This window comes from Papaver somniferum, chromosome 7 (genome assembly GCF_003573695.1).
Source record: "Papaver somniferum cultivar HN1 chromosome 7, ASM357369v1, whole genome shotgun sequence".
Classification (NCBI taxonomy): domain Eukaryota; kingdom Viridiplantae; phylum Streptophyta; class Magnoliopsida; order Ranunculales; family Papaveraceae; genus Papaver; species Papaver somniferum.
The window spans coordinates 95,551,177-95,575,991 of NC_039364.1; the positions used below are offsets into that span (position 1 = coordinate 95,551,177).

The following is a 24,815-nucleotide window of genomic DNA, read 5'->3' on the forward strand; positions in this document are numbered from 1 at the left end:
TAACAGAGATGGTTATAAAAGCTTTTTGACCTGTTTTTAACCATGAAAAACTTTCGAACTTACTAACTAGGATACACATGTGGGTATAATTCCATTTTCACTTGCTTTTACTATTGTGGCATTATGCTATAATTTTGGTTCCAAATGCTCAAAACTATTCGTTATCACTATAAAAACATTCTTCATGTTGTAAGGTTAGAAAGCAACGGATGAGAGGATCTATAATAAAATCTATGGTTTTCCTAATCTTAATTATTGTTTTTTATAGTAAAGTTCCATTAGAACTGCATAAATATTTTCTTTGCTATTGCTCATACATACCATTTTTCTTTTTTGTTTCAGCTGTATGGTCTAATTAACTTCCAACTTTGTGTTTTCTTACTCAGAACACAAGAAAATTAAAATACATCCACAAAAGGTTAAATCATGAAAAGTGACTCATTTTGTTGGATTCACGCTTGAGATCATTTTTAGCTCACGCATCACTAAAAAATTCGACTCGCTTTCGGATATCAAATTGCTATTGTGTAAGCCGGAGATGGGAGTGGCAACAACAATGATGATTTACACTTTACGCCATAAAAAATGATGGCCTTCATGAAAGTTTTTTCTAAATGTAATAGCGTAATTACCATCTTGCAGCAGAATGCTAGAATGTGAGATATATTTTTTTATGTTCTGTAATTGACGTTTTCTTCATCTATAACAACTCGTTTACTCTTTGTAAGCTCAATTGCATGTACAATCATTAATTTCAAACCACTTTTGTTGATGGTGAGTTTTTGACAAGGGCATTTGTAGTAAATTAACATGAACCTAGCTGTATGAATATAATGAAAATCCCTGACACACATCAGGGTTGTTGAATCTATGTCAATACAATTTTGTATTTCGCGAGAGAATTAATAAAGTGTATTCAATTGACGGACTCAGTAGTCCTAAATCTATTTTGAAAGTGTATACGCATGCCAAATTTCAGAGCTTTTCATAGCATAAACCTTGTTATTTCATGTATGCCAATACACGTATCTCTTATGCCATATACATGGCATTATTCATAATCAGAATGAGATTGAACCCCAATCTCGGACCAACATGTTATCCAAAGTATAGTGTTTTAGCGCATAGTCATATCAGTATTGTCTCAAGTTGCAAACTCCCACGTCCGAGTTCCTTGAACATACTGTAGCCGCAATATTGTATTCAAAATCTATACTAAAATAACATTACACCTCCAAATCCATGCTTGTCATATTTCCCTAAGCTCAAATCACAAGGTTATGGATATATGTTGGTCACATCACAAGCATCACAACATGTTGCCAAATTACTTAACACAATTTGACAAAATATGGCCTATGGGGTGCCTGCGACTGCGCCGCAGCGCAAGCCGCGCATCATTCTCGACCTTGGAAGCTTTAGCCAAGGCCACGACGTGGTCCCGCGCACCATTATCGTCCTTGGCAATGTGGCCAAGTCCATGGAAGGTTCTCACGCCTTATTCTCGGCCTTGGCAGCTTTGGCCAAGGCCACAATGCTGTCCCGCGCGCCATTATCTGCCTTGGAAATGTGGCCAAGGCCATGGTAGGATCCCCACGCCTCATTCTCGGCCTTGGCAGCTTTGTTCAAGGCTACAACATGGTCCCCCGCGCCATTATCGGCCTTGGAAATATAACCAAGGCCATGGCAGGTTCCCGCACCTCATTCTCGGCCTTGGCTGCTTTGGACAAAGCCACGGCATGGTCCCGCACGCCATTTTCGGCCTTGGAAGCTTTGTCCAAGGCCATGGCATAACCCTTCACATAATTCACGACTTTGGCTACCGTGGCCAGGGCCATTACAGGCTCGGACTTGGCAGCTATGTCCAAGGCCGTGATAATACTCCACGCGCTAATCTCGGCCTTGGCACCATTGCCAAGGCCATGGCATGGTCTGTGTGCTACCTTTTTGGGCCACTATGCCATTCACTACTTTGTCCCCATACAATAGGCCAATCAAAGGCACGCGGTAATTTAGTACTCCATTATGCCGCATGCAGATTATGGCATGGAATCTCTCTCTCCATTTTAGTTGTGGCATAAAATACGTGTGGAACCATGCCACTTTTATGCCACTGCATACCATGCTAAATTATAGCGCATTAACTAGCCACCAACGCGCCAAGCTATTCCAGTATGCCACAACAAGGTGCGAACACGCCCTAATTCCATGGATGACTCTGGATAAGTTGTTTCACAACAACCTCAATCTAACAAGCCCATATGGCATATCAATGGCTACGATTCAGCCTAAGGAATATGAGATCTATGATCCATCAAAAACACCTAAGAAAGATCAAGATACGTCATATGGGGGGATTCTCCATGGGGTATTGGTCTGGTGGTCTACGACAACATGTGGCGTGGCAACACCCCCATGTAAAAAGTTAAGGTAGCGTGGTAGTTACAACAGTTGGAGAGATAGTGGGCGCAACATAAAGGGATTTACAGAAATTTTCCTAAATTATCTCGCACTAAGTCATCATCTCTATCTCTCCATAACTCACGACTCCCACTACTTATGAGATTGTGTATCCAAAATTAATATAAATAGGTCGCTTAACCTATTCAGAAGACAGAACAAGCTTTCATACCTAAAAAGCTCCGTATTCTTCCTAATTTTCAATAGCCAACATAGACAATTCAATACCATTGTCAATTTCTCAAACTTTCCTGTTTCCTTCCTCTAAGATCAACCCATCTTCTTCACCATCGTGACCGAAGCAGGACGGAACGGCTATTATCGTGGTTTAGGCTTGTCCAGTTCGATTTTGATTCTCCTAAAATGAAAGTACCACAACGGTGCGTTTGTTTTATCTAGAAGTAATTTTTAGGTACTATAAGCATGGTGTATAATTTGAACCAGATTTTCATTCGAACACCATATTTTGTATTTAGAGGGAATCATTCAATGGAATGTTATATTTAAGTGAATAATGATGAAGTGGAATCGATTTTGAACTTCAATTATTTTTCCAGTAGTTGTTCTTGCAGTGCAGCGTTTTAGACTAAGAATGAACGCATTGAAGTATCGAGTGATTATACGCTGTTATGGCACGAGTTATGCCCTGATATAAGTACATAATAAAAGCAATAAATTTAAGTTTTGGATATAAATACTTCATATATCATTAAATGCAACAACGTCTTCAGTAAAAAGAAAAAGTTGACGACGTGCATCACACGTGCTCGTGACTTGTACCTTTAAGACATGCTCCATTATTTTTATAGAATAACTGCAGAAAGTAAACTAACACTAACCACTAAGTTTATATAATGATTTGACAGACACTCCAACACCTCCGGTTGAACTATAAGTCAATATCAGGCTATCACATTACAATTTGAGAAACTCTTCGATAATTCGATGGTTGATTCATTCAACATTTTTAGCAATAAAACATCATAAAATATAAACATTTTCAACATTTTTTCAAAATTTGAAAAAGCAACCTAACTACCTAAAAACATCAACATCACATTACCAGTTGCAACCTAACTACTCAAAAACCTATATTATCTTCAGTTGTATCACAATCAAACAATGAACTTCAAACTACACTACTAATTCAAAACACTAAATGAAACAAAATCATTATGAAATAAAAAGAATATCACTATGAACCTCTTTCTTTTTACCTCTACTGATTTCTTAACACCAACAGAAGCAGTTGATTTCTTTAACACCATCAAAAGCGGTTGATTTTGTTATTTTTGATCACATCAACATTAAATCAAAAAAATAATTAGTATGAATTTAACATAAATCAATAAAGATATCAAAAAACTAAATCAGTTTGAAACACAAATAAAAATCGACGAGTCAAACAAATCTTTGAAGATAAATCATGTACCAAACCCTAAAAAACCGAAATCAAATAAAATATATACACTGAATTGAAACAAAAATCATTGTTTACCTTTGATTTGATCTTTTCAAAATGTTTTTGGTGAAGATCCACGGTAAATCAATTTCTAAAACATAGTATTCTCGTTTTTGTGTGTTTCCAGTTAGATTTGATCTTCCAAATCATGTAATAATATTGACCTATTAGTTTCTTGATCGATTTAGAGTTTGATTTTCGAAGATTCGATCTGTTTTCTTTACCTTTGAGGATTTGATTCAGTTTTCAGTAATTTCGCCTGGAAGAAAGAGAAAGAAAAATAAAAACATCGCCTGAATTAATAGTTTGGTGATGATTATGTCTTTTTAAAAGAAATTATCTTGATAATCTACTAATTCGGATTTATGGGCTTCTAGAAGCCTGGGGTATATATTATTAAGTTGGAAAAGGTATCTTATTTCCAAGAATAGAATCCTTGGATATGTAGATGGGGTAGGATCCGTTGACATGGTTATAATGACATAATCTTGACATTTAGCGCCATTTTCTCTACCAAACTCAACTGGCAACGAATTTGAAGTTAATTTTTTGGTGACATGTTATTCTTATAAGTCTCTACACTCCCACCAAAAATGAGAGCATTCCGAGATGTATAAGACCACCATATACCGTTTTGAATATCAACCGTTGAAGATTAACGGTTGAAATTAAAATTCGTGGATGGTGAAGTTTTGTATTTAAAAATACTCTCATTTTTGGTGCGAATCTAGAGTCATATATGAGGAACATGTCACCACAATCTTAGCTTCAAATTCATTGCCGGTTGGTTTTAGTAGAGAAAATGGCGCTAAAATGCCAAGATTCCCTCCCCATGCATAAAAATAAAGCATCAAATAACATCTTCCCTCTCACAATTTTTGTGCACATCACGTGCCGTGTCTATACGGAAAAACACCCTCTCCTCCTCCTTTTCCCACTCTTCCTGCAGTCTCTCCACCTGTCCATTGCCACATATAGTAGTCTCTTGAGTTTCTCATGGTCCAACTTCTAGTGGTAAAATTCAAATCAGCATTTCTCAGACTTCACATAGGGTCTCGAGATTTCTTCTTTCTGCTCTCGCCGCTACAAATTAGAGTTTTATCTGTCTCTTCAATGTGCTAATTATATCTCTCTTTCAGTGTGGTTCTTCTCTTGCATACTGTAGCAATCATTCTAATCTAGGGCTTTGTTCTGGAAAACTTGTAATTTCTCAATAATTTTCGGTTCTGAACCCTGTACATGTTCATTTTTGTGCTTGTTTTAGTGACTATCTAAGAGAGGAAGCTCTGTCTCATACAAGCTAAGTTGGAGAGATGAAGCAATCCAGGTCTAATGGTAAGTATCAGAGCTTGTTTGCTAGGTAGGGGTGTTTTCAGAAACAAAATGTTCTTTTTAACCAGAATTTTTACTAGAAATGGGATGTTGTAAAGGTGTTGTTTAGATTTATGTGTTTTTTTCTTAGTATGTTGTGATTTTGTTTATGCTTTTATGTAGAAATTTTGATAGGATACTAATTCTGGATTTTATATGTAGTGATTGTTTTAATTAAGTTTAGGTGATTTTGACTTGGGTGTTTTTTTGTTATAATGTATGTTTCCGTTTGTTGCGTGTGACGGTGTGGTTAGCTACACCATGAAAATTTCTTATGCACATACAAGTGATCTAGTTTTGGACTATGTGGCTTGAGAGTTTGGTTTACTAGTTACAACAATTACCGATTTTGTACTAAGTGAGATGAGTCTGTCAACCAAGTTATACGAGTTTTAATACTGATTAAAACAGAAACAGGGATAGCAAAATTAAGGCTCCTGGAAGAACTGCGGAGCCTCCTTTACAGTTCTAATACTACTGCAACTATTGCCTCTGTTGAGTTATAGACAGAACCCGGTGAGCAGAAACTTTAAAGGTGTCAGTGTAGAGAGATACTGATAGTGTAATTTTAAAATGATGCCAACCACTTGAATATAATTGAATGAAAATCATGTCTTGTGCTTGTGTGCAAACTGTACAATAGAGGTACCAAGAAATGTTGTATATTAGCAATTTGGTAAAGTTAAGTAAACCATTTTGTATAAAGAATTGGAATCATTTTTCCTGAGTCAGTTCAGAGATAGCTATGTCGAAACTATCAAGAGCAACACTGAAAACAGTCACCCTGTGTGCTTAGTTGAGTATGCTACTATGAATCTGAATACCCACATGAATATTGTTGTAATGCTAGTTCTGGTGATATTCGAATGCGGGGGAATGTAACAAAGTTCTGGTTCTGGTTGTACAGGAATATTGCTCGAGTGTCAAACAATTTTCATTACGTTTTCATGTATGTAGCGTTTTATGTCATAGAAAAAAAAAACTCTCCTTTACTTTAACTTATAACTACTCTCATGCTAAAAAAAATTCTTCTTCTCACTTTTCTGTTTTTTTCAAGTTCAATCACTTAAAGTTTGAAGTTAGTTAAAGACCACTAACTTTCATTCTTCTTCCATCTGGTTTATGCGTCTCTTTAAAGATTTCAGAAAACGACTTGTAAGTCTTGTACCAGATGCGGTTTTGAATTGAAATTGAAAACAAAAATACAACGTGTGTTTAAAACTGTTAGAAAACAGATTTAGCATGCTGTTCTAAAAACACCTAACCAAATGGGTCCTAACTTTAAGGTCTCAAAGACTTGCTTTCTTTCTTTATTACTTCTTAGAATTGCTATGATTTAGCTGAGAGTTATACAGTTGTGACTTTTTTCTTTTTTGGTTGCAAACTATGTTTCCAAGCTGTTACATGCTTAATCTCACCTCCATAGATATAAGATTTGAGAACTTGGAGAATGTGTTGCTATGGTGTGTATAGTCTTTCTTAGATGCCTGGAGAAGTGAAGCACAATGTCATTACCCACTTATGGAAAAAAAAAACATTTTCTCTGTGATGTGCTCCACAAACTCAATGTTTGCTGAAGTTCTCATTGTTTTCATTTGTATGCCTTTGCTGAACAAACAGAAATTTGCTCAAGGCGTTCAAAGAGAAGAACTGATGATCATTCTGGCCCATTCTCTATACCGAATTTGATGGAAGAATTGGATAAAGATAATAGATATGGGAGTGTCGCAAAGGAGATTTAAGCTCTCCATGCTAGGAAATTGAAGTTGTTAAGTCCTTTTCGGGAGCAGTACCCATCACTCTTTAGTTATCCTGTAAATTCTGCGGCAGTCTCCTACTGGTGGCTTGAAAAAAAACAGTAACTTGTCATCTCAAAGCATTATTGATTTGAATAGTGAAGACAAGGTTGATGTTTCAGCAGCTATTTCTGCTGAAGGAATGCAAACCAACAGCAGTCAGAATATTTTCCTCACGCCAGAAAGCAACAATGTACTGGTGGTGGATAACTCAGATGAAGAAAATGGACAACAGATTGGAAGTAATTTATAACCTTAAGTTCTCTAAGATGACACATGATCGCAATTACAGTGACCTTCAGATGTCTGGTGCTGAACAACAAGTAGGATCTCCAATGCAGACTTCATACCGTGCAAAACAGGAGCGCAGAGAGAATTCTACCTCTCAGTGGGATAATCAAGTGATTAAACCTGCTGGAGAACAGAGGAACCCTTCTTACAACTCTCAATCGATCTTTTTGAAGAAGCCAGATGGTGAAACCCCAACAAAAGATGTACTTGTAAGTGTTTTAGGAGTTTTTAAGTTGCCATACCTGATATTTTGCATTTTATGCTGCAGATAGCTTCTTACAATTCATGAGAATAAAATTTATCTTATCAGTATTGAAAGTTCATTTTGTTCTTATAATTTTTGTAGATTACCTATTACTTTGTCTCATTACTTTGCACTAGATCTGATTACTGGACTTGTTTCTAACTGCGGGGGGAATGGTAAGGGACAAAATAGTATGCTTAACTGAAACTGATGGATGCTATTATTACGGTATTCAGGGAGGTGATCAAAGAAAGAGAAAAGGTGAGAAAGAAGGGAATATAGGTAATTGTAGTGAAACACCAATTGAGAAATCAATAGGTGTATACGTGGGTGTTCAAGATGGTCTGATGAGCAGCTCCCAGAGTGGTGGTCATAGCGGTGGAGACGATGAACTTGTAGATATATGGAAGGAAATGTCGGTAACACTAGAATGTTCAAAGGTGTTTTTTGTTATTAAAAAAACTAAAAAAGTACTAAACTAGCAGCTTTCATATCTGGCATTATCTGTCTCATTTGTTAATCTAACTTCACTCAAGGGTCTTCCCATTGAAACAATTATATTATATTTTTGGCAACTGATTGGCTTATTGAAATGAAAAGATAACCTATTGTACCTAAGTTGCTCCAGCTCGTAATATTGCATCGCATATCTTTTCCCAGTGGAAGTTATAGAATGAAGCCTAGGGTTTCTCTTGTTGCCCTTTGTATCTGGTACTGTGCTCTAGTAGCTACTTGTCTCTGAACCCTTACTAATTGCATAAGACCGTATGTTGTAGTCATAGCTGCCTCCTCCCTTTTATGTAAGCTACCGTTCTGTTTTTCACCTCACTTTGAATGCTGCTTTCTGGTTTCATCAGTACTTCGATATGGTTGGTATAAGGCACCTATATGAGTTTCAGCTGAAACCTTTTCCATACAGTCAGGATAGCAGTCTCAATGGATCATAATAATTTGTTGCCAGCATGTTTGACTAGATTTTGGTTATCCTCCTGTTGACTTCACTTGAGCAATGAACATGGAAGTTTGGTTTGTAAGTTTGACGGTCAGGTCTTGTTACTTGCCAGTTCTTTGTTATACTCTCATAAATGATTTTCTTAAGGCTAGAAGAACAAGGATGATTCTTGAATCTGGATTAGATATTATTTGTTAAAATCAATCAAAAAATACTAGTATAAAATATTATTCGGTATACTTGTATAGATGACAACGAAAATATAATATGCTCAAGAGTCTTACATTTCATGTTTCCTTCTTTCTATAGGATGCTTCTTTCACTCTGGGTACCGCTGTTGAACATAATACACTAGAAGAGGAGGGAAAAGAATGTGAACATTCTTTTGTTCTCAGGGATGATCTAGGATATGTTTGTAGGATATGTGGGGTCATAGAAAAAAGAATTGAACAAATATTTGACTTCCAGTGGGGAAAGGTAAGAATCTGCATTTTTGTAATTCTGTAATGATTTACCTTTAGTTGTTCGTCGGTTTGCTGATCTTCTATTTGATATGATATTCTTAGCTACCCCATCCATTTATAACGAATTTGCAGTGTTTTGTCTTTGCGTGTAGACTTGTCCCTTACCTTTCATTTTGTATGTTGTTGGTGCTGACCCGATGTAACTGCTTCCAGTTCTTTTTCTGGATAGCATATGCACTTTGTTTACATGTTTCCTCTTTTATCCAGGGAAGAAAGATCACTAGAGGTAGTTGCATATCTCAGTCACGTGATGCAAAGAATGGCAAACAAGTCGAGGGATCCCAGTTTACTGTTCAGATTCCACTGGATCAAAATTTTGGTGTGGCTGATATATCCGTGCATCCAAGGCACAGGAAGCAAATGAAGCCTCATCAACTTGAAGGTTTCAACTTCTTGCTTAGGAATTTAGTGAGTGACCACAGTCCAGGTGGTTGCATTCTGGCACACGCTCCAGGGTCTGGAAAGACCTTTATGATTATAAGTTTTATGCAAAGCTTCCTGGCCAAATATCCTGATGCCAGACCACTTATAGTGTTGCCGAAAGGAATATTGGGTACTTGGAAGAAGGAGTTTGAAAGATGGCAGGTTGAGAAAATTCCCCTGTATGACTTGTATGCTTCTTCAAAATCCGATAGTCGAGCACAACAATTAAATGTCTTGAAACAATGGGTGGAGCACAAAGGAATCTTGTTTCTCGGGTATCAACAATTTGCAAGCATCGTATCTAACAGTACAAGCAGCAGCACTGCAGAAGCCTGCCATGATATACTCCTTAAGGTTCCTACTTTACTTATTTTGGATGAAGGCCACACGCCTAGAAACGAGACCACAGATGTGCTTTACTCCCTTTCACAGGTTCAAACCCCTCTGAAGGTAGTATTATCTGGAACCTTATTTCAGAATCATGTGAAAGAGGTTTTCAACATTTTGAATCTTGTGCGGCCAAAGTTTCTGAAGTTAGATACATCAAAGGCTGTTGTGAGGAGGGTCATGAGTAGGGTGCAGATTGCTGTCAGGAAGCGGATTAAGAGTCGCGGGGCAGACACAATGTTCTATGATTTAGTTGAAGAGGCCCTGCAAAATGATCAAGATTTCCGAAGGAAAGTCACGGTGATAAAAGACCTTCGTGAGATGACAGGCAAGGTGTTACACTACTATAAAGGTGATTTTCTGGATGAACTTCCAGGACTTGTTGACTTGACTGTACTTCTCACTCTTAACCCCAAACAGAAACATGCAGTAGAAGAAATAAGAAAATTGGATAAGTTCAAGAGAAGTTCCATGGGGAGCGCAGTATATGTTCACCCTCAATTAAAGGAATACTTAGAGAGTTGCACCACAGGGGAGAAAGGACACATTAATGAAGCAAAGATTGATGAGCTTCTTAACAAAGTAGAAATCACTGATGGTGTGAAAGCAAAATTTTTCTTGAATATATTGGCGCTTTGTGAATCTTCTGGGGAGAAGATGTTAGTTTTCAGTCAGTATCTGCTCCCACTGAAGTTTTTAGAGAGGCTGGTGGTGAAGATTAGAGGTGGAAGCCTGGGGAAGGAAATATTTGTCATCTCAGGCGACTCAAGCCAGGAGCAGAGGGAAATATCTATGGGATGTTTTAACCATTCTAAGTATGCAAAAGTCTTCTTTGGTTCAATAAAGGCATGCGGGGAAGGAATATCTCTAGTGGGGGCATCTCGCTTAGTGATTTTAGATATTCATCTCAATCCGTCAGTTACCCGACAGGCAATTGGTCGTGCATTCCGACCTGGTCAAACAAAAAAAGTATATGTGTATAGGTTGGTGGCAGCAGACTCACCCGAAGAGGAAGACCACCGTACATGCTTTCTGAAGGAGTTAATTTCAAAGATGTGGTTTGAGTGGAACGAGATATGTGGTTACCATGATTTTGAGATGGAGGAAGTCAATACAAAGGACTTGGATGATTCATTCTGGGATAGACCTTCCTTAGGTGAAGATGTGATGGCTTTGTACAAAAGGTCAATGGATCTCTATGTTTACCTTGTCTCTTTATTATTTATCTTTATTTTTTTTTATTTTTTTTTTGACGAATAGGAAATGGCATTAGGACACATTAAGTAGCTGCTTAGATTTTATCTTCAGCATTACCATTCTCTAGCAACATTAACTTGGATCCTTAACACTTGACATATTCACGTCACAGCATTTCCAACTTACAGAAAATTTAGCAGCCACATGGTAACATGATAGGTTTCGACATCATATTTTTCCATTTTGTTTGAATTTTCAGGTGAACCTGCTTCCAGTTAGCAGCAATTTTATGTTCTCTTACTGTTGTGGCTGAAGATACTTTTTTGCGAGGATTAATTTTGGTAACTAAACCATATCTTTCTTCTGTGGGTTATTTTTCCGTGTGAAATAATTAGAATGATTATGATACACCTTTTACCCTTTTAACTTCTGCAGGTTTATTGGGAATGTTGACAACTGTTTGTTTTAGAGCGTTGTACCCTGTCATGGATCTCGTTAACATCTTATGGAAAATGTCATTTTTCCTTTATTTTTTTGGTAATGTATAGTGAGTGATGCGATAAGCGGATGATGCTTCTAGGTTTTTGTTTGTATAGGAATGATGCTGCTCTAAAACTATATGCGGATGATGCTTCTAGGTTTTTGTTTGTATAGGAATGATGCTGCTCTAAAACTATATTACGTTCGCTCTGAGTTTTCAAATGTTAATAGAATGTCTTTTTAGATTGGTTGTCTTGTTAGAATGATCTTTCCATGATTCAGGCATTTCTTCTAGCCTTGGTTCAAGTCTGAAGCAGTAATATTTTGCAGAAGCTAGTTTTTTTTCTGTTAAATGGTGAAGCTTAATTGAAAATGATGAATACAGTGCTGCAAATAAGATATCAGTGAACAGGTGTGTTGAAAATGAATAAAAGGTAATGCACACTCTCTCTTGAATCAGTTTCATACGGGGGAACTTATTTCTAGCCCATTTTTATTGTTTTTTTTTATGAGCAGCCCATCATTAAGATTCATAATATGTGAAACCCAAACCACTACTAATTTACTACATTAACCTTTTATGCTATTTGTGAGATAAAACAAAGACTTTTCAGTTTCTTATTGATAAATTCTACGCTAGATTGAGTAATTGTAAAAGAACAAACCTTAATGGTGCTGGTAGAACTGTTGTGACTAAACATGTTCTCTCTAGTTTAGTTGTTTATCATATGACTTGCTTTCCTTTCCCTAAGAAAATCACATCTAAAATTGATTCGATTCAGAGAGTTTTTTGGTGGTCGAAGAAAAACCCAAGACGAGCTGCTTATTTTCGTTCTTGGAATGATATTGGTAGATCAAAACTTTGTGGTGGTCTTGGTATTAGAAATTCGCATGCTACTAACAGAGTGTTTATTGCAAAGTTGGGCTGGAGAATTTGTAGAAACCCAGACCATTTAGTCTCTAGATTTCTTAAAGATAAATATTTTCGTAACCAAAACTTGTTGGAAATAGATAAAGCAGCTGATAATTCTTCTTGGATTTGGAAAGGTATAGTTAAGGGTTTGGTCTTCTTAAAAGATAATATTGTGAGTAAGATTAATGATGGATCTTCTACAAAAAGCTGGTCTTCAGTTTGGTTACCTTGTAGTAATTCTCCTCCGGTTTCCATTAGTCCTAATTTTAATGATTACACTTTTGTTAGTGAACTTATAGATGTTCAGAATCACAGCTGGAATATTGGTCTTCTAAATTCTTTGTTTGCTCCTGATGATGTTATTAAGATAAGGTCTCTAAGATTAAATATTAATGAAAAAGATAGTATTATGTGGGCTCATACAAATAATGGTGATTTCACTGTTAAGACATCTTAGAAGGTTTATACAAATGAGTCTATTTCAGTGGATGAAGCTTCTTTCTGGAGGAAAGTTTGGTCTTTGGATTGTCTTCCAAAGATCAAATTCTTCGTGTGGAAAGTTTTTGCTCAGATGTTACAAGTTAATTCTACTCTTATGCTTTTTAATACTGCTATTGATGACTGCGGCCCATTACGTAGAAATGATGTTGAATCTGTGATGCATTTGTTTTTCTTGTGTCCTATAGCTTCTCATATATGGTTTGCTCTTTCTCTGCAACATTTAGTTGTTACAAATTGTGATTGGGTTGAAGATATTTTTCTGAAATGGTTTGAAAAAATATTGGGTGTTTCTCCTTATGCTGTTAGCTGGCCAAGCATTGGTGCTATAGTAATGTGGTGTATATGGAAAATCAGATGTGACGTAGTATTTAAAAATGCTTCGATAAATCTTGACAGAGTAATTATGGATGCTAAAAGACTCATAAATACTTATATTGTTCCTCCTATGACTAAAAATTCTAGAAGATTGGATGTTAAAACTTCACTTCAGGATGTTGATCATATTATGTTTATTGATGGTTCTTTCAAGGATTTTAATATGGGTGTTGGTATTATTCTCTGTGATACTGCAGGTAGTGTAAAACAGTCTAGAGAGGACTTTGGTTGGATTCCAAGTGTTGTTGGTGCTGAGACAACTGCCCTAAGTTTGGCTATCTCCTGGGCTTTGGAGATGAATCTTTCAAAAGTCTTGTTTCTAAGTGATTTCCTACAATTGGTGGATTTTGTTAATGAAGGCAAAAGTGCAGTAGATTGGCGATGCAATGATCTTTTAAAGGAGTGTAGGATTTCCCTCTCCAGAATTAATAGTTTCAAAGTTGTATATATTAACCATCTTAAGAACAAACTAGCAGACCGGCTTGCACGTCGGGCTAGAAAGTTCAGTTTGAAAGATATTTGGGTTTCTCTTCCTCTTTTTTTTAGATAGTTTGTTGAGCAAAGAACCTTTAACTGATGTTTGTAAACTTATTTTAAGTTAATGCAATGGTGTGTTTCTCAGCAAAAAAAAAAAACTTTTATGCTATTTGACTTCCTTGTTTGTAGCAAGAAAAAGAAAACGTTTCCACGTTTAACCCTCCCTCTCTCAAACTTTTTTTCTATATCATTCTCGAATCTCCATTGCACTTACGATTAAGAACAACAACTTCGTAAATAACTAAAGTCGAAGATAACCACTATTCTCTCTGCCTACTCCATGTCAACCCTTCACTGATTCTACTATGGTGTTCAACATCATTAATCCTTTTTTATCTTCTTTTTTTGTTGTTATTATAGGGTTTTAAAGTGATTGTTCGTGGCGCGAATACAGTTTTTTTTTTCATTCTTATGCTAGGTATTTGTGGTGTGAATACATAATTAGAAGATTACACAATCTATTAGTTGACTTGTGCTAATTTGACAACATGTTTTCACATAAGAACGGGCATATTTCCTACAAAAAATATATTATATTTTCACTTAATTTTTAAGCCATCTTTTTATCAGTTATGTTTCAATTGAAAATTAGGATTATCACTAAGTTATGAAAATTCGAATTTTCAAGAACCAGTTGATAATTGTGATTTTCACAAAACTTAATTGACTACAGTAAAACCTCTGTGGAAGAATACTCCATATAGGAATACAAATTTATGTTGCCAACTTGGGCCGCTTATATTTAAGAATAAACTCCATAGTGGAATAAGTCCTAACTTTTTCTGGTCCCGTCTTAAGGAACCTACCTGCATATAAGAATAATTGACATCATAATATGTATATAGCACTTGTCATACATCAAAGTTTAAGATGAAGAGATTCTTGTAACTATATTACAAGTTCGTTTTGCTTCAAAATAGATTTTTGATTTTTTGTGCACAACTTAATACAGATATCTTCATACTCATTTGATTTCATTTGTCATTTTTTGATGTGATAATTGTGATGTATGTGAATTATTTTATTACAAATTTTGTATATACATAAATATATATAAAAAATCTTCATTTAAATAGTTTTGTATATACTTAGATACATTTTTGTGTTTCCTATGCATATGCATGAATATGCCCAAATGTACATATGAAAAAAATTCTTTTGGTATGTTCAAGTCAGACCTCCATATAAGAATAGCCTCCATATAAGAATATTTATTTGGGATCCTCAAGATATTCTTATACGGAGGTTTTACTGTATAAGGGGTGGAAATTTATAATTATCACTAAATTTTGACAACCAAAATTTTTGATAATTGAAATTTTCACAAAACAACGGTTCCAACAAGTTAAAACAATGTGATAATTGTTGTTATCACTATATTATGAAAACTAGCATTTTCACATTAACTATCATTAAATCGTGAAAACTCTGGTTTTCACTTTCAAATTGATCGGGGTAAACAAAAGAAATAAAAAGAAAATTTTAAGGAGCTAATTTAAACCCTAATTATCGTTAAAATAATCTTAAACTCTAATTACTAATATTAATTACTATATTAGTTGGTGATGAGAATTTTTAGGAATTAATTAGTGAGTTGTTTGAGGAAGAAGTCACATATAAATAAGAAGGCGTGGTAAATGATGGAGTTAATTTAGGAACAATCAAAGAATACATTTTTGATTTTATGCTATTTTTTAATTATTTGCTTGTTAATTAATATAAAGTCAATAATTCTGTTTAGCCCAATGGTCAATCCCACCGGTCAAACCCACTGCTAAGGTGGCACTGGCGTGGCTTGACATCTTCGTGGGTCTTCTTCTTTCCACTTTGTTTTTTTCTTCTTTTATTCCTCTGGTAGTCTTCCATGGAAGAAGAGGAATCCATAGAAGAGAATAAACATCAAAGAAGAAGGACTACTACTAGGTAAGTTGTCTCTTGTTCTTCATATAGCTCTTTCTCTTGGAGTCTTTTAGAGAGTTTCCTAAGTTAGGGTATAATTGATTCATAAGATTGGACAATTTTGGTATGTGTTTTTCCTTCAATTGATAAGATCTCTGCACCATTGATTTTTCAAATCAGAATGTGAATATTAAAAGGTTTAAAGTTTAGATGAGTTAACATCCATTTGAGTTCTTGTAACATCAATTTTTGGGTTAATTCTGAATTTGTATCGTTATACTTGAGCTTCAGTTGACATAAAAATTTGATTTATTTGTACTGGATTTTCACATTTTAGGGTTGTGATTTTGTAGGAGGTAAAACTAATCAATGGAAAGAGAGAAATGCTGGTTCTGTGAATCTGTGGAACTTTTGAAACATAGAATGACAAAGAAGGTTATGAGGCAAGCTAAGACTCACACGATTCATGCTAACCATTTTTGTATGTTTTTTCTTATCTTATTTTGGTTTCAGTGAGAATATTCAGCTTGTTTTGATTAACGTGGTTGATGATACATCAGAGCAAAAGGAACTAACACCACAGATGTAACTTTATGATGAAGCACTCATATGAAGTGCTACTGGAGATTCATATTAATCCATTTCGATGCCATTAACTTTTTCGTGTTTTTGTTTTTCAAGTAATCTTACTCTGGTAAACAAGAAGGCAGAAGCTAAGGTAGATCTGCTACAAGGGGATGATGAGCTGTTGGAAGGATTCTTCTTGCAGGTAATACAAAGTGACTGCGTTGCCAAGTTGACTGAGATATATGGGAGCATCGGTAATTGGAAATGTGATTCCAATAGATGTAAAGATGGATGGGATTTGTAGAGGAATAGATAATCTACAGGGATCAGCTGGAGGTTCCTAAGTCACTGTCTTAGAATTTTTGGTATTGTAGGGCATACACATGACTTGATAATGCACTGTGTTGGCACTGCTAGTTTCTCTATTGTAGTAAATGGCCAAGCTGAAGGTTTTTTTGTTAGTGAAAGGGGCCTTCGACAAGGCTTCCCTTTATCGCCTTATTTGTTTATTCTCTGCTCCCAAGGACTGACATGGCTAATGAGAAAGATGGAATCCAATGCTCTGTACAATGGATATCGTGTCAATCGAAGTGCTCCGGTGGTGTCTCACCTCATGTTTGCTGATGATTTGCTGTTGTTTGGTACTCTGGATAATAGAACCATAGAGACTCTGCTTCCAATTTTGTCTATATATGCTGCTTGGTCTGGTCAAAATGCAAATATGCAGAAATCAGCAGTCTTCTTCAGCAAAGGCGTAGAACATAACAGAAGACTGGAAGTTGCTGAAATTCTGGGAGTGAAGCAGATGGAGAGCTCTGATAAATACTTGGGACATCAACTTCTAAAATCAGCCCATCTTACAACCTCTCATGATTTCCTTGAAGAAAAGTTCAACTCAAAAACTGCAGAATGGAAGCGTATATTTTTAACTCATGCAGGAAGAACAATGCTAATCCAGACAGAGCTAGGTTTGATACCACCTTACTATATGGCCACTTCTCTACTCCCCAAGAAGACTTTAAATAAATTAACCAGGATCATGAGGAATTTCTGGTGGGGACATGACAAGGAGGTCAGGAAAATGCATTTCATTAACTGGGAATAATTTGAACTGGAAAAGGAGAAGGGTGGATTGGGGATAAGAGCTCTACATCAAGTGAACAAGGCTATGATTGCAAAACTGGTGTGGAAGTTTTTGGAGGATGAAGATTGTTTATGGGGGAAAATCATGAAGGCAAAGTATGTGAAGACTGGGAATTTTTGGGAGGTAAAAAAGCCAATCAGTTGCTCAGCTACATGGACTGCCATGCTGACTGTAAGAGAAGACATGAGAGACAGATGTTGCTGGTCAGTGGTGACTGGAGAGAAAATTAATGTCTGGTCGGACCCACAGATACCAGGTCTACCACAAATTAAACCTGAGAGAAGAGCAGATGAAGAATACATCAAAACTACAGTGGAGGAACTTATTATCCAAGAAGATCACAGGTGGGATGAATACAAGCTGCGGAAGCTGTTTAATCCATCTGAAGTGGCAAAGATAATGGAGATCCATCTATCTGAAGTAACTGGAGAAGACTGCAAAGACAAACTGATTTGGACTCCTCATCCTAAAGGTGAATTCTCATCTAAATCTTTCCTCAAGACTATGAATGATATAGGACCTTCGACTTCAGACAACTATGAGTTTCCTTGGAAGAAATTCTGGAGCACAAAGAATATACCTCCAAAAATCCAGATTTTTATGTGGAGGTTACTGAAAAATGGACTGCTAGTGTCCAAGAATATTAAGAGACACATACATGGAATAAATGATGACTGTAGATTTTGTGACCTGCATGCTGAAACAAATGGCACTTGTTCCTACACTGTCAAGCAACTCAGGCTATTTTGTTTGCTTCTCCTCTCAGCCTAAGAACTGGAGAACAACCTGATAAGACTATACAAGATTATGTAATACAATGGCTTGCAGATGGAGGGGATTTTGCTAGAAAAAAGATGGGAGCATGCCTGTGGTGGGCCATTTGGAAAGCTAAGAATGTTGTTATCTTTAAGAAAGAGAAACTGAATATACAGTTTGTTATTAAAGAAGCTATGTATTGGTACAATATGGAGATGACAGTGGGTGAAATGGAGTCCATACCTGATCAGAGTAACATGTTGGAATCCAGAAATGATACTTGGGAGCCACCAGACAGCCTGAAGATCAAGATTAATTTTGATGGTGATGCTGGTCCAAGAGGCTTTGCTTGTGGAACTGTGGCAAGAGACTCTGAAGCAAAATTCCAGGGCTGTAAGAATAAGAGTCTAACTCATTGTAAAGCTGTGGAAGCTGAGGGGCATGGAGCTATGACAGCTGTGGAATTGTCCAGAAGGAAAGGCTTCAGGGGTATTATTTTGGAAGGGGACTCCTTGATAGTTATAAATGCTCTCAGATATACTAACTATAAGCCCAACTGGAGAATAAAAAATCTGATCAACAGAATCAAGGAGGAGCTCAAGAATTTCAGGTCTGTTGAATATAGGTACATCAAGAAAAATGCCAACAAAGTGGCACACAATGTTGCAGCTTTAGCTATTGACAACCACTCCTCAGATGAGTGGATCAATTCCCCTCCTTCTTGTATTGCTCAACTCATCGTGAGTGAGTATTCTTCTACTCGGTAGGTTTTTTCTATTTCTTTTGTTTTTGTTTGTTCTCCTTCAAAAAAAAAAAGAATAATAATCCACAACACTCACTTGTCAGTTACTTGTTTTGTTGATTTTTCTTCTTTATTTTTAGCTTGTTACAGTATCATCTTTTGTATTATATTGGATCAACGAATCAATCTATCAGGTTCTTTTTTTTTTCTTTGTGGTTGCTTGCTTACAAATCTTTTTAGTACGTAGCAGTACCAATTTGATTGTTCAAGGATTATTTGATAAAATGGTTTAAAAGGTTGAAGAGCTAACTGTTTGATGAAATAGGTTGCAAGGGGAAAAAACCATCCATCATGTCAGATGTGTACCAATAAATGGTAATGGTTCTTACGGTAGTTGTTTAGTATATATGGAGGATATATTCCGAAAGTAGTCAGATAAATATAAAAGCTTTACATTACAGTAATGCAGAATTGTTATCTGCATAGATTGAACTTATGATCTTATCAAAAAGCCGATGAAGTTCAAAATTTTCGCATAAGAATACATTTCGAAATTTTCATGAACACATACTAAAATAATATGCAATATAAGTAAAAAGAAACAAAGTTTCATGAACCTTGACAATCCACTAGTTAACAATTCCATGAGTAGTACCCAAAATGTGCATTAGGTGATGGAATGCACTGCAGAACGTTGGGGAACCATGTGCTGCAAAAATATAGTACTTTTTCTATAGTACTTGCATGTATCATAATCTCTAGAGACTGTAATCTGTTATCCTAGCATTAAGATCTGTCAACTCAAAAAGTATATTTGTTGGCTTTAAGTTGAGGAAGACTTTGATCCCGAAGACAATACCGACCCAGAGCAACCTCTAGTCTTTGCCTAAATGATGACCGAGAGTATCTTTATGGTGTTCCCACTGCAATTATAACAGTTCTCATCAGAAACGTACTCGTTGAATCACATAAAGCGGTCTTATTAATAAACATTGCAAGTTGCAACCATCAACTATATGAAATAACTATACTTAAGAAGCATGGATTAACAAGTGAAAAGCTACAGACAGATCCAATAATAAAATAATTAGACAAACTAACAACAAAAATACGACCTACAGAACTTACCTAGCATTCAAAGATCAAGTCTTAAAATGCTTACTATATAGATGCAGCGACAAGTGGTTCACACATTGAGTACATTTAGCATATACCCGAGCCATAATCGAGGAAGCATCAGTAACTATATTTTGTCCAGGACTTGTGCTCTAGACAATTCAATTGCTGCCACCGGAATTGGTCGAAAAGCAAAAAGGAAATTAATCAATGGTTACCTATAAGGAAACTTCACTATACGATTAAAGACTCGATATTTTAAAGCTAAAAAAATAGAACTAATTTAAAGCTACCTTTATATCGGCATCAAAACTGAGACGCTAGAAGATGAATCACCTTGACACAATAGTATTTGATTCAGAATTGAAGCTGCCTTTCTTATACCAAATCAATGTCAACCATTCCTGAAAACGTATTGTATTGTGTATTTAAAGTTGCATCTCAAAAAAGTTCATTACAATAATCCTTTCCTTCTCCAATTCCTCCAGCGCGTCCAATGCACGACTAAAAAACATAAACTATATATAAAACGAAATCAACAGAGACATGAAGTTACCTGATTCAATTAGCAGCGGTAAGATATCTAGCTTCCACAGATTAAGCTAAAACTTAAACCTGGATGCTGCATTGATCTCTTCAAGTAAAACAGCTTTGTCTCATGGATCTGGTGTTTGAATTTTTAGATGATAAATTGAAGATACATTTGAAAATTTCTTGACTTGCTGTTACTTCTATTCTGTTTGTAACGAAAAATGAGAAAAGGAAAACCTAAAAAATAAAAACATGTAAGCCAAAAACTAAAATGCTGAAAAGGTTAAAGTCAAGTCAAGTCAAACCCACATCAGCAGTGGGTTTGATCATTGGGATTGACTAGTGGGCTAAACATAATTATTAATATAAAGTTATTATGGAAACGTTTTCTTGCTAAAATTAAGGGAGTCAAATAACGACATCAAAGTGACCGTGAAAAACGGTGATTTTTATTTTACTAGATTTGTTAATAAATTTTTATTCCACGAATTACTGAATACTATAACTAACTAAGGTTAAATTAGTCTATCTCAAAAAGTGAATACATATTATAATCTAAACTATTACTTGTAACCGTTGGATGATATATTTTGGGCTGTATATATATATATATAGTATCTTAATGACGGGTTTATAAAAGAGAGAGGAATCAAACTTGGGTTCCTCAGATGTTTCCACAATTGATATACCCCTAATTTTTGACACCCTACAGATATACATTTTTGACAAAATAATTACTCCCTCCGTCACAAATTAGATGGCAGCGACTAAATACAACCCTCACAGTAATTAACTAAATATTGGTACACCGTTACTAATGTGGGTAACCAGAACCCACTTAATAAATGACAAATCTGGAACGATTAACATAATCTTTTCATGTTAATATAAACCTGTAATGTTTTTCAAAATCGTGATTCCAATAGTATTTATTTTAAAACCCAGCCTTGATTAGCTTGCCGACCTACTAAATCGTTTGGATTTTTATATCTACAAAGTAATAATACTAAAATTATGATCTTTTTCAAGTTTTTTTCTTTTAGAAAAAAAGGAAAAAAAACTACCAATTTTGCACATCTTATAAAATATTTATGACACTTGTGATTAATCATTTAATGATGGAGTAGGAGCAAGTTGTGATCAAGGGAACAAACAAAGCCAGAGAAGAAAAAAAAGGTTAGGTTATAAGGGTGATGAAGGTAGGTTTTAGTTATTCACATCAAGAGAGACTAGTAGCTGAGGAGATGTAGAGGAAAGGATATGGAGGTCTTAGAGAAGAAGAGAGAGTTTTCTTCCCGAGAGGTAGAGGCCACTGCTGCCAGATGATTTTCTTAAATGTTGGTAATTTTTTTCTTCGGTTCTTGCTTGTACTCATCCAGTGAAGTAACGGCTCCCTCATGAGCTCGAACTTGATGCAAACCTTCACTTTCTTCGTTGCATATGCGAGTAGGTGAAAACCTTATGTTAAATTCGTAATATGAGGTCATCCCTTGCGCATCTTTCACTCCAGAGGTTGTCGAAACTTCGTTCGATTCTCGATTTTAGTGGTTGACCCCAAGTATCGAACACAAAAGACCTGCCTTTCATCTACTGGAGAAAAATTAGGATTTGTAGATCGTTTTCCCGGTGATAAGTCCACGTGAAGTTGAACTTGGAAATATTGGGTTTTTCAGCAGCAATATATTCCAATGTCTTGATCATATCTCTTGCATTGTATTCCGGAACGACAAGCCCTTTTAACATGCGCTAGCAGGGACATAGACATACCGTTTCCGTTAGGTGCATCATCAAATTCTCTATCGTTTTTCCCAGTTTTTTTAATTGTATGTAGTATGAGGCAGTTTTAGTATAGGAGATACCGCAAGCTCGTTTTCACCCATCACAAACCTTAGTTTATCTCGTGCGTGAATCTTGAGCGGAGAGGAAGGATTTGAACGCGTATTTTCCTTTGGTATAATCCCAATACACGTTTTCATATGTTCAAATCCTGAACATGTTTGATAAAATGCTAGCTTGCTTGATCATGATAGAAACCCATTAGTGGGTTTATTTGGATGCGACGAAACGTAATTTTGAATCTTATAATATTCGACTTGTGGAAGTGTTCTAGTATCACTATTTTGGGATTGATTTCCAGTACTAGGGGATTTGGTCGCAAGGGTTGAATCATTTCTTCATAAAAGAAGGCTATGTTGAATTCTGTTTGAAGATCGGTCATGGAGTTGAGGCTCGGACATGATATTTGATTCTCGTTCATACACCTCTAGTGAGAAGTCTCTAACTTGAAGCGTTCTAAATTCTACCAATTTGTTTTGCACCCGGGAATCTCTGGGTTAATGGTGTAAGATTTTTTCATCTAGGAGTTGGATGTTTGAGCCGCCTTATGTTAGTCACAAAGATGCACGATGCATGGTTCTTCGTCAGTCCACAGTTTCTTGCATGAATATGTATTCTCATTTACTGGAGATGTTGATCGTCCGGGAAAGACCTCTGTGTTGCTCGAGATTGAGTCTTGAGGGATGAGACAAAGTCGTTGTTTAGTCTCTGCTAGATGTCTTGACTAGGACTCATGCAAACATCCGTTGCAAATTTTCTGCTGAGATATATTCTTCTAGGAGATGGTCAACCGGACTTGAGAGTACTAGACACCTTCTGGGACTGGGGGAGATGTATCTTGTCCTTCAGTCATCCCTTCCGACTCTGACACATGGGGCAGTTTGTTTAGCCGGTTTTTTAATAGAAGAGGCTTTGGATGAGGGGACCGCTAGTAGGCGTCTGGATGAGTAGCGTGTGTCCTGGAGCAACGGTCTCGGATCCTTCCCTTGTTTACTTCAGCGACAGTAGTTGGTTGCGGATGTATGTCGAGTAATGAAGTTTTATCTGAATTGTTGGCCTTACGAGTATCGTTTCGAATTTCTTTTCCCTTGATAGATTCGGTTGTAAAGATATTCTCCTTCATTGTCTTTGGTGAACTAAGATCCCATCGTAAAATGAAGTTGGATGGTCGTTAGTGCAGTTGAGCTAGAGGCTCACTGAAACTTTTTGTAATTACTAGGGCTAGTTCCTCATATTTCTGACAGAACGGATGTTGAGATAGCATATCGACCAGCAGTTTTGAACCTTCGGATAAGTATGAGCTTTGGCCGAGCGTCATCTTGGAAACTAGTCTTGTATGATACTTTGTTGTTTTCTGGTCATGATCCTCTAAAGCAGAAAGAACGACAAGTTGTATCTTGGCTGGATATGGTAGTCCGTGAAATTAGACGGCTCTGCAACATTTTGATTAGGTCACGAAATTTATGGATCCTTTCCAAGTTTTCGCTAAGTTTATCATGTAGACGACGAAAAGACAAATCCGAAGGAAAAAGAACTAGGTCAATCAGATACATAATGAAAGAGTTATAAGTAAAATAGTAAAGTGAAGTAAACTTCCCGAGTCCCTTGTGATCAAGTTGAGGGCCCTTGACCTAAACGAAATTTGGAGCAACTATTCATCAAAATTTCCAAGTTTAGAGCGTCATATGATCCTTTAGGTCCTTGAGAGTGATATGGTCAGCTGGATGGTTGCTCCTTTGCTCTGTCACGTTCGTTTATGAGCTTTATCTTCTCCAGCGAAGTCGATTGCAGGCAAGATCCCGTCAGTGCTATTCTCAGCAATTTTAGTACTCCTTCTTTAGGAAGCGCATACTCGATCTAGATTTGTTGGCTCCATCCCTCTGGTAACTCTAAAGGCGTTTTCAGATAAGCCTGGATGTCGATATGAGATTTTGCAAGATTCTGTTGAGTCTTCGGGAGTTCTCCTTGGTCCTTATCCAACGTTTTCAAGGATCAACAGTATATATTCATGAAAACAGGTTACTGGGGCGTTTTGTTATGCATGAAGAGATTCAGGCGATCTAGAATGTCATTAGCCTGTTCACTAAGATCAAAAATTAGTCTGAGAGGGAAAAGTACTAGTAGGGATAACTCTCTCGACTAAATCTGGGTTTACAGAGACTGAATCAATGGAACGTTTTTATGTTTGGATTGGTGGAATCGGCTTCCTTCCTAATAGTGACCATGATTTATATCTGTAACTGAGTGAACAACCTCCCACTGTAGTCGCCAAAATGTAGTTACCTAAAATCAGAGAGAGGTTAGAAGTGGG

General features: G+C 36.4%; 3 protein-coding genes and 1 long non-coding RNA gene across 7 annotated transcripts; 3 read left to right on the forward strand and 1 right to left on the reverse strand.

Annotated features, from left to right (window-relative positions):
• Nucleotides 1-4,946: 4,946 nt before the first annotated feature.
• Nucleotides 4,947-11,830, forward strand: LOC113297900 (protein CHROMATIN REMODELING 35-like). 2 transcript variants are annotated; one of them, XM_026546479.1, is made up of 8 exons: nucleotides 4,958-5,037; nucleotides 5,187-5,257; nucleotides 6,914-7,589; nucleotides 7,861-8,064; nucleotides 8,886-9,053; nucleotides 9,308-11,094; nucleotides 11,367-11,448; nucleotides 11,543-11,830. In XM_026546479.1, exons 3-7 carry the CDS (start codon nucleotides 7,203-7,205, stop codon nucleotides 11,368-11,370), a joined length of 2,550 nt encoding a protein of 849 aa, XP_026402264.1. In that variant the 5' UTR covers nucleotides 4,958-5,037; nucleotides 5,187-5,257; nucleotides 6,914-7,202; the 3' UTR covers nucleotides 11,371-11,448; nucleotides 11,543-11,830. The 2 variants fall into 2 exon arrangements, with proteins under 2 accessions (XP_026402265.1, XP_026402264.1); XM_026546480.1 differs by lacking the exon at nucleotides 7,861-8,064 and having other exon boundaries at nucleotides 4,947-5,257.
• Nucleotides 11,831-12,315: 485 nt separating this feature from the next.
• LOC113294945 (uncharacterized mitochondrial protein AtMg00310-like) lies at nucleotides 12,316-12,957 on the forward strand. The gene has a single exon (XM_026543312.1). The coding sequence runs from the start codon at nucleotides 12,316-12,318 to the stop codon at nucleotides 12,955-12,957; it is 642 nt and encodes a 213-aa protein (XP_026399097.1).
• A 2,728-nt stretch (nucleotides 12,958-15,685) lies between these two features.
• LOC113297902 lies at nucleotides 15,686-19,226 on the forward strand. 3 transcript variants are annotated; one of them, XR_003333870.1, is made up of 3 exons: nucleotides 15,686-15,836; nucleotides 16,166-16,293; nucleotides 16,494-19,226. XR_003333870.1 is itself a non-coding variant. In XM_026546481.1 (2 exons), the coding sequence occupies exon 2, from the start codon at nucleotides 17,548-17,550 to the stop codon at nucleotides 18,292-18,294; it is 747 nt and encodes a 248-aa protein (XP_026402266.1). In that variant the 5' UTR covers nucleotides 15,686-15,836; nucleotides 16,166-17,547; the 3' UTR covers nucleotides 18,295-19,226. The 3 variants fall into 2 exon arrangements, 2 of the variants coding, with proteins under 2 accessions (XP_026402266.1, XP_026402267.1); XM_026546481.1 differs by having other exon boundaries at nucleotides 16,166-19,226.
• A 209-nt stretch (nucleotides 19,227-19,435) lies between these two features.
• LOC113292978 lies at nucleotides 19,436-20,858 on the reverse strand. Its single transcript, XR_003331980.1, has 4 exons — nucleotides 20,694-20,858; nucleotides 20,431-20,541; nucleotides 20,150-20,305; nucleotides 19,436-19,944 (listed from the first exon to the last, which is right to left on the reverse strand). It is a non-coding gene; the product is annotated as an uncharacterized LOC113292978 (long non-coding RNA).
• Between the last annotated feature and the right edge of the window lie 3,957 nt (nucleotides 20,859-24,815).